The 9,798-nt window shown below is 43.9% G+C and overlaps 1 protein-coding gene and 1 long non-coding RNA gene across 2 annotated transcripts; one reads left to right on the forward strand and one right to left on the reverse strand.

Moving 5' to 3' along the window:
• On the forward strand, positions 1-1,473 carry LOC146030601 (uncharacterized). Its single transcript, XR_014456096.1, has 3 exons — positions 1-372; positions 454-608; positions 1,331-1,473. It is a non-coding gene; the product is annotated as an uncharacterized LOC146030601 (long non-coding RNA).
• Positions 1,474-1,570: 97 nt separating this feature from the next.
• Positions 1,571-9,325, reverse strand: LOC146007805 (uncharacterized). The gene is made up of 15 exons (XM_083146459.1): positions 8,658-9,325; positions 7,306-7,479; positions 6,954-7,049; positions 6,728-6,823; positions 6,478-6,573; positions 6,202-6,297; positions 5,942-6,037; positions 5,692-5,787; positions 5,449-5,553; positions 5,230-5,334; positions 5,009-5,113; positions 4,803-4,892; positions 3,989-4,087; positions 3,784-3,891; positions 1,571-2,240 (listed from the first exon to the last, which is right to left on the reverse strand). Exons 1-15 carry the CDS (start codon positions 9,223-9,225, stop codon positions 1,633-1,635), a joined length of 2,538 nt encoding a protein of 845 aa, XP_083002585.1. The 5' UTR covers positions 9,226-9,325; the 3' UTR covers positions 1,571-1,632.
• Positions 9,326-9,798: the final 473 nt, after the last annotated feature.

The following is a 9,798-nucleotide window of genomic DNA, read 5'->3' on the forward strand; positions in this document are numbered from 1 at the left end:
TCACCAAATTATTTTGTCCAACACCAACAAAAGATTGCAAGGCTAATTTATGCACAAATCTTCAAGTGGCAGATCTTTCTAGTGTGTGGCCACATTTACACTTATCAATAGCCTTCACATGTCTACCATTAGTGGTGTCTACGTAACCTTTGTAATAGTAGAACCTACATAATGTACAATTTTTCTAATGTATATGCTTGATGCCTTAACTGTAAATGTTCATTTCAAGCCACACCAACATAACAATACATGTTATTTTCTAAAAACCTTATATATTTTGTGCACTTTGGTTCTGAAGGCTGAATGTGTGTGGGCCTTGTTCTCCTGGGCTCCCTGGTACCTGGATGTCATTTGCTGGCCGTTCTTTTGCGTGTAAGTATTGTTTCAGTGTAATGTTTGATGTTGTCTGAAATGTTACCTAAGGGTTCCAATTAGTTTGGTTTATTTTTTCAGTTTGGTGTACATTGTTCACTGCTGAAAGCATCATGCATTAACCAACATCATATGCTGATGTTGATCACAACCACCTTCACACAGCTTGGGTGCGGATTTCTGTGCTGCAGTTGCCATGGATGTCTGCCTCACTTCTGCTTGGCTACATGTGGATGGTAAGTTTTGCACAAATCATGTGTCTACATTATGTCCTTCCTATATGTCAAAGTGTTAACTAATGTGGGTCTGGATTGTACATTGCAATGCTGACATGCCATACTAATTGTTGTCATCTCTCACAGGCATCATCACCATGAAGTAGTTTGCATGTTACACCTACCTGTCTTTCTCTCCTGCAGCCTCCCGGGATTCCTCACACACAGCTAGGGCAAATTGTTATAAAGAGCTGGCCTACCAGATTTCTGTCTACAATGCCAAAATAGTTGACATAATGATGACATGGCTATATTGCGAGATGTGTTTGCATGTACTATACTGTGTAGAAGTAAAGCTGTGTACACACGGGGGCAATATGGGGCAGAAATATCTTGACATGGGTTTTCAGCCAACCATATTGGCAGTGATGGGTGTGTGCCCTGCCGATCATTTGGCAGGTGGGTTTCCCACAAAATAAACATCGCTGGTCGCAGGACCTTGCTCTTGCAACCAGCTGATGACGTCTGCGGCATTTGCCACCAGAGATTCCCTTTCATCATCGACCATCTGTGGTCCATGATGAAAAGGAGAAACAGAGCAATATAGTGTGCTGCCATATATTGCTAGCAATATATGGCTGAGCTATCTATCTCCCCCGTCTGTACGCGGCTTAAGTGTAAGCTATATTTATATGTGTGTTGTTTTTTTACATGTGTTAATGTATTTTTTTTATTCCTAATAGGTGTTCTATGGTGTCAATGTCCATTTTCTTCGGCTTCCTCAGGAATGTTGATGATGTGAATGTAACATCTGCAAACACTGAATTTTTGTTGTGTGTGTATGTGGGTGACCACAAACATTGTAGTTTTTTCCGATGTGTACTGTGAAGAGATGTGCATACGCTTGTGTAGTGCAATAAATATTTCAACCTTATGTCAGATGATGTGCTGTGGGTCAATAAAAGGTAATACCAAGCAGAACATGTGGTAAGCAAAAAAAGTTTACTCTTGCATTAACATCATGCAAAAAAGTACACAAGCAACATTATTTACCCCCACGTTTTGAAGGCCTTGCCCCCTTTACATTTGGGGTTTGTTTCACAGATTGCCGGCTTGACCGGCGTGTTGGTGAAGGGAGGGGAGTAGACAGGGGCGTAGCGCTGGTGCTCTGCGATGTGGTGCTCTGCGATGTGGTGCTTTGTTGGCCCGCCATCATATTCCGTTCACGTAATGACCCAGATATGTCTTCAAATAGCCGGGTATGGCTAGTGTGTTGCTGGCATAGGGCCTCCATCAGCGACACCATTCGATTCTGGAATGTCATCTGTTCCACCCGCATTGCCGTCACACACTTCAACAGGGTGCGATTGTCTTTATGCAGAAGTGCTTGTGTTCTGGCAATGCGTCCTGTTTCCAAATGTAGCCTCTCTAGATGTGCTGCTTGCACCTTAAAGGTTGCCTCACATCGGGCTTGGTGGGCAGCCCAATTGGTGAAAAAATCTGCGGCAGGACCAGCAGCTTGCGGTTGGGGGCTGAAAGTCCGCTGGGGGCTATGTGGCATTCGCCTGGGTGGGGGAGATGGGGTGTTTTCCCGCAATGGCCACATGTCTTCCGCCTCTTCTCTTGATGCACTCACATCAGGCTCGTCTGCACCTACAAAAATGGATGCATATATCATTACTATTAGTCCATTAGCTTTTTCTAGTCTAACACTAGCAAGAGCACTTTCCAATACATCTATTATGTAAGGCAACTTAGGTGTGTGCTCAAATATTCACTCATAATTAAGGCTATGATGTAAAGTATATCACCTGCGACCATATTGCCAGCCATTTCAGACCCTATAGCCCCCGTGTGTACACAGCATTACCGTTGCAGTATGCCTATTATTCTGTTATGATGGTAGTTCAAATTTTTGATCAACATGGCTAAAAACATGTGCAGTGCAGCTGGGCCAGATGTAACATGTGCAGAGTGAGCGAAATTTGGCTGGGGTATGTGGAAGCAGAAATCTCAAGTGCTGTGTTCTTTAAAATAAGCACATTATTGAGGCTGCACTGGAGTTTTAAAACATACAAAATTGCAAAACTTCATATCCATGTTACATCTGCCCCACCGGCGCTGCACATGGGTTATCCAATTTGGATTGGGACATTTTGGTTTGCTGAGAGCAGAATCTACATGTATGTCCACTTATAATGCTGCCGCAGCAAAAGAGCACATGAAGCACTCACAGTGTATGTGATTGAAGCTGTGATTTCAAAACCAATAACAGTGATGCACAGCATTAATACACATTCAATTAGCAGGTCACATGTTACTTAAAAAATACAGGTAGTGTGTATAATGTTGACAACACTGTATGGCTAATGGCTAAAACCAACATGAAAAGCAGTAACCTTCTGGACTTTCACACTAATGAATAAATGATGTCATCTGCTGCACTGATGAGCTGGCCAAACAAGGGTGTGTCAAATTCGGTGCTAACAACCAGTAATTAGTAGTGAAGGCCATGAGCTAGGGTTACCACCTTTCCCCTTTAATTCAGGACACATATTAATTACACAGGTTCTGTGGCTGGGTGACTTCAAGACTCCATTTCACCTGGTTTTAAACTTCAACAGAACCTGTGTAATTAATATGTGTCCGGAATTAAAGGGGAAAGGTGGTAACCCTATGCCATGAGCAGAGAATTTTTTTTTTCAGCAAAGTGTTATAAGTTCTGTACACACTTACAGATGGTATGTGTTTGATGTAAGTGCTGTGAAATAAAAACTGCAACATTTATGTTGCGTACACACGGGTGCAATTATGTATGAAATAGCTGGCAAAATGGTTGCACAACAACCAGATTGCCAGTGTTTTCATGTGCAGCCGCTGATAGATGGCTGGGAGTGCGCTCCCGCGGCCAGCCCTTCATGGTCGATGGTCGCAGGAGCATGCTCCTGCGACCAGCACCTTCCCCCAGCGATCGCTGGGCAGGAGGTCAGCGCCCGACAAATCAGTGCTGTTCTCCCATGCCCTGCCACGCTGCTCCGTCCCTCCTCCCATCACCTGTGCTGAAGTAGGGAGATCATTAGTTTTGGACTGGGACACACTTTTAAACATACATGAGATGGGAGTGCAGGAATTAAGCATTGTGTTTCTCCTGGAGCTGGTCATGTGATGTGTTATGTGCACCATTATCTATTGTTACCTTGGTGGGAGTACTCTTGTTGAGTGCATTGCCGTTGTGGGGTGAGGACAGGTGGCCGTATTATCATTGGTCCAAGCATAGGGGACGAGTCTGGCTCACATGCAGTTGCTACATTGGCAAAAAACATAGCAAAACATCAATCATCCCAAAATACCAGTGTTACCACATGTCATTTGGTTGTACAATAATCTGTTTCTTAATGTACCTGTATTTAGAGCAACATCAGTGTCCTGAGGGGCCACCGACACCGTTGACGTTGCCGATGTGTTGGTGAAATGGCCACGACCAGCAGCAGGCCCTGATACTGTGCATAATTAATAGCAATTGTCATACATGTGTTTTACAAAAATAAAACAACACATATATCTCTTTATATATATATATACATACACACACACACACACACACACACATACACACAGGTTGAGTATCCCGTACCCAAAATGCTGGGGCCAAGGAGAATTTTGGATAATGGATTATTCCGTCTTTGGGAATTGTTTAATTTGTCAATAATCTATTTTGAAGTATCTTGCATGTATGCTGTATAAACACATACAATACACACAAATAAAAAATTGTCATACCACACAAAATACACACAGATAGATTTTATTGGTTCAAAATGAAAGGTTTCAAAACATGATTCACTATTTGTGTACTATCTCAGATATTGAATTTTAATGGCAAGCAATCATTGTCTTGCACATATACAGTGCCAGTTACATGTCATGTCCCCAGTAGTGCCAGTTACATATCATTCCCTCAGTAGTGCTGTTACAAATGTCCCCATTGAATTGTAAGGCCAAAAAAATGGTGGGAATCACTTGCAGGAATGATTGGTTTTCGGAATAAGCCGGATAACGGATACTCGGATACGGGATACTCAACCTGTATATATCTATCTATCTATCTATCTATCTATCTATATATATATATATATATATATATAGATAAGATACAAAAATACACAAACATATATACACTTTCATACAACCACACTTAAGAGGACAACAATTTACCTATGTCCACATCAAAAAAATCCCCATGTGTCACATCAAAGGCAGGGGATGAGGATGTGGTGTGAGTCCTTGAGGTGGTAGAACGGAATGCTGTATGTAGAATCAAAGACAAACATAAGTTCACCAACAGAGATAGAGAGAGAGAGAGAGACAGAGAGAGCCAGAGCCAGATACAGAGAGGAGGATGGCTCTGTCAGAACACACACCTGTCTCCTCAACAACAAATAGATCCCCCTGGGCAGGATCAGCAGGAGTAGCCAGTGAACGGCTCGGAATGCTTGCGGTGACAGACCGCAATGAAGCACGGGATGCTGTATGGAGAATTAAAGACAAACATAAGTTCACCAACAGAGATAGAGAGAGAGAGAGAGACAGAGAGAGCCAGAGCCAGATACAGAGAGGAGGATGGCTCTGTCAGAACACACACCTGTCTCCTCAACAACAAATAGATCCCCCTGGGCAGGATCAGCAGGAGTAGCCAGTGAACGGCTCGGAATGCTTGCGGTGACAGACCGCAATGAAGCACGGGATGCTGTATGGAGAATTAAAGACAAACATAAGTTCACCAACAGAGATAGAGAGAGAGAGAGACAGAGAGAGCCAGAGCCAGATACAGAGAGGAGGATGGCTCTGTCAGAACACACACCTGTCTCCTCAACAACAAATAGATCCCCCTGGGCAGGATCAGCAGGAGTAGCCAGTGAACGGCTCGGAATGCTTGCGGTGACAGACCGCAATGAAGCACGGGATGCTGTATGGAGAATTAAAGACAAACATAAGTTGAGAGAGAGAGAGAGAGAGAGAGAGAGAGAGAGAGAGAGAGAGAGAGACAGAGAGAGAGACAGAGAGACAGATACAGAGAGGATTTTGGCTCTGTCAGAACACACACCTGTCTCCCCCACACCTAATAGTTCCCCCTGGGCAGGATCAGCAATGGAACGGCTCTGAGATCTTGCGGTGCCAGACCGCGATGAAGCACGGGATGCTGTAGGGAGAATAAAAGACAAACATAAGTTGAGTGAGAGAGAGAGAGAGAGAGAGAGAGAGAGACAGAGAGAGAGAGAGACAGAGAGAGACAGAGAGAGAGAGAGAGAGAGAGACAGATACAGAGAGGATTTTGGCTCTGTCAGAACACACACCTGTCTCCCCCACACCTAATAGTTCCCCCTGGGCAGGATCAGCAATGGAACGGCTCTGAGATCTTGCGGTGCCAGACCGCGATGAAGCACGGGATGCTGTAGGGAGAATAAAAGACAAACATAAGTTGAGAGAGAGAGAGAGAGAGAGAGACAGAGAGAGAGAGAGAGAGAGAGACAGAGAGAGAGAGAGACAGAGAGAGACAGAGAGAGAGAGAGAGAGACAGATACAGAGAGGATTTTGGCTCTGTCAGAACACACACCTGTCTCCCCCACACCTAATAGTTCCCCCTGGGCAGGATCAGCAATGGAACGGCTCTGAGATCTTGCGGTGCCAGACCGCGATGAAGCACGGGATGCTGTAGGGAGAATAAAAGACAAACATAAGTTGAGAGAGAGAGAGAGAGAGAGAGAGAGAGAGAGAGAGAGAGAGAGAGAGAGAGAGAGACAGAGAGAGAGAGAGACAGAGAGAGAGAGAGAGAGAGAGAGAGAGAGAGAGACAGATACAGAGAGGATTTTGGCTCTGTCAGAACACACACCTGTCTCCCCCACACCTAATAGTTCCCCCTGGGCAGGATCAGCAATGGAACGGCTCTGAGATCTTGCGGTGCCAGACCGCGATGAAGCACGGGATGCTGTAGGGAGAATAAAAGACAAACATAAGTTGAGAGAGAGAGAGAGAGAGACAGAGAGAGACAGAGAGAGAGAGAGAGACAGAGAGAGAGACAGACAGAGAGAGAGACAGAGAGACAGATACAGAGAGGATTTTGGCTCTGTCAGAACACACACCTGTCTCCCCCACACCTAATAGTTCCCCCGGGGCAGGATCAGCAATGGAACGGCTCTGAGATCTTGCGGTGCCAGACCGCGATAAAGCACGGGATGCTGTAGGGACAATAAAAGACAAACATAAGTTCACCAAGAGAGAGACAGACAGAGAGAGACACAGAGACAGAGAGAGAGACAGAGACAGAGAGAGAGAGATAGACAGAGATGGCTCTGTCAGAACACACACCTATCTTCCCCCCACCAAATACATCCCCCTGGGCAGGATAAGCTACTGAACGGCTCTGAGTCCTTGCGGTGCGAGACCGCGATGCAGCAGGGGATGCTGTATGGATAAAAAAAGACAAACATAAGTTCAACACCAGAGAGACAGCGATAACATATGTACACTTTCCAAGTGAAACAATGGAGAGCTACACAGCCAAACACACAAATCCCGTCTCACATTTGTCAAACACAGTCTGTGACACAGTAGCTGATTGGCATGCCATTTGTGGCTTACCATGTTATATATTTGTACGCATCCATAATGTTGTGGGGGTTGAAAAAGAATGTGACAATGGCACAATTACAAAACATACCTGTGTCATCATCTGATTCCGCAGAGTCATGTTGAGGCACTGAAGCTGGCAGTACTTTCAACTTTTTGGCCCGGGGACCCCTTGAACCCACAGGGGATGTCTCCCATTGCTTGGCCTTTGAGATCTTGCTGGCTCCAGAAGGAGAGGAGGACCTTCCTTTTTTTTCACGTGCAGCTGTGATGACAAATGACACAACCACAACACATCCTCATTAGCATCACAAGCAGCCACAACAATAAAAACAGAGACTACCACAAACAATAGATAAACATGACACCTACATTACAAGAGTACTCCAATAATGTTGGCACAATTGTAATGTGTATTGTAAACAATAAAAATTGTATCATGATGTTTACACATGCACAACACACAATAATGCCTCTAATTACCAAGACAATATTAATGGATGTTGAGTGTTGAATGCAAACCGTAACATTTGTCATTGGAATAAGGTTTATGTTAAAAACACACAGGCGTTGCTATGGGATACCACAACAATAGTTAGCACAACGATTAATGCAAACACACCTACAAAAAAACAAATTATAAGACAATGAGGACTACACATAAACACTGCATCTGAAAATGCAGCCACAAACATACATAACAATTGTAAACCGGTCCCATTTATATAAGATCAGTTCCAAACTACATCATAAACATGACATACATGTATGTATGTTGATTGATTTTAGCATTGAAATAATCACAAGCACCAATGTGGGGAAGCATTAATGATGTTAATCAGCTTCACTTTAACCAGACCTAATTAATAGATTGAGTGCAGCATGTGCACTGCAGGTGGGCCAGATGTTACAGGTGGAAATCATTAATTTGGCCGCAGTTTTAGCATTTCTGTGCAGGGTTAATACTGGCTGATTAATGCTTACACAGCAATATAGATCTCACTTTGATGTACAACAACAAAATCAATTTATCACAGCACATAAGACATCTGTCCCCATGCAAAGCATATGGTTTTGATTTTGAAACAAGCATTTTAGCTGGTTACACTAAACTACAATAACACCAAATTAATTCACACAAAAGAACATTTACATGACTGTGAGGTATTGTGGTTTGCACTGTTTGTGCAGACCTAACCTGTGCAATTGTGTTGTAATGCAAACAAGTTGTAACCTTCACATGTCAACATACTGCTTGTGTCGACCAAATGTCTAGATCAAAAAATTCGCCCCAAACAACTAAACCATGTGAGGTGTATAGCATGTGTACATTACAGTGATAATGAACTGGGTGTGTGGCTCATTGGTGACTAAACAATGAGGGTTGTGACAAAATAAAATGTTATGTTGCATCATAGCTATGATAAAACTACCAATACTCACCAGCATGTCGGGCATCGGAATCAACCACACCAGGTGGGCTGATAATCTCTTTTGGAATCAGAGTGGCCATTGCCCGCTCATAATCCTTCCAGTCAATACGGGATGGGACATTGGGCCCATATCGGCGACGATGCTTCCCCTCCTTAACCAGTTTCTCTTTGACAAGCCGACGGATGTCGTAGAAGCGTTTTTTGCAATTAGCAAAGTCACGGACAACAGTCCCATGAGCATTGACTGCTTCCACTACTTCCTTCCAGATATTTGCCTTCCGTGCTGCGGACACTGGCTGGAAAAACAGTGGGCCCTTATGCTTGATAACACTGTGCAGAAGGGCAGTGCTTTCAGCCGCTGAGAACTTGGGCATCTTCTTAGCAGCTTTCTTTTTCCCCTTCTTGGAGCCAGCAGGGGTGTCAACAGGCACTTCAGAATCCTCTTCATCCTCACCCTCACCCTCACCTTCCTCAGCCACATATTCCTCATCCTCCTCCTCATCCAGCTCCTCGTCACCCACCATCACATCAGGCACCTCCTCCACCTCACCCATGGAACTTTCCCCACTCTCAGACATGAGGGCAAACTTCTACCACACAAAATAAATGAAACACAAACAACACAAAACACACTCCTACTCCTTCCCTCAAACACACACACACACACACACACACACACACAAACACACACAAATATCGACTTTGGAACAAAAAAGAAAAATAACAAGTGACAAACTTTTAAAAGGACAAGACAAACAATAGCACAAGACAACTTTCAGAACAATACACACTCAGAAATCAATTAGAACCAACTCACCAACAAACACCAACCAACTCTACACTGCACCTCTCTCCTCCACACTCCAAACTACACCCACAACAAGTTTTGGCGCCTTCACGACTTATATATGGCTGGGAGAGGCCTCCCAAGTGTAAAAGGAATACACCAATCACGCTTGTGCTTTCAGTTTCGTAGTGACGCATGTGGAATAAAATACGAATTTTCGTAGAATGTTTCACGACAATTCGTGAAATATCTAGGTTTCTACCCTCGATATCCCTACGACATTCGTATTTCGTATACGAGTCTACGACAATACGAAAACATGTGTAAACCCAAATACGCATGGCTACGACATCGATAAATACGA

This window comes from Crinia signifera, chromosome 1 (assembly GCF_055691185.1).
Source record: "Crinia signifera chromosome 1, ASM5569118v1, whole genome shotgun sequence".
NCBI lineage: Eukaryota > Metazoa > Chordata > Amphibia > Anura > Myobatrachidae > Crinia > Crinia signifera.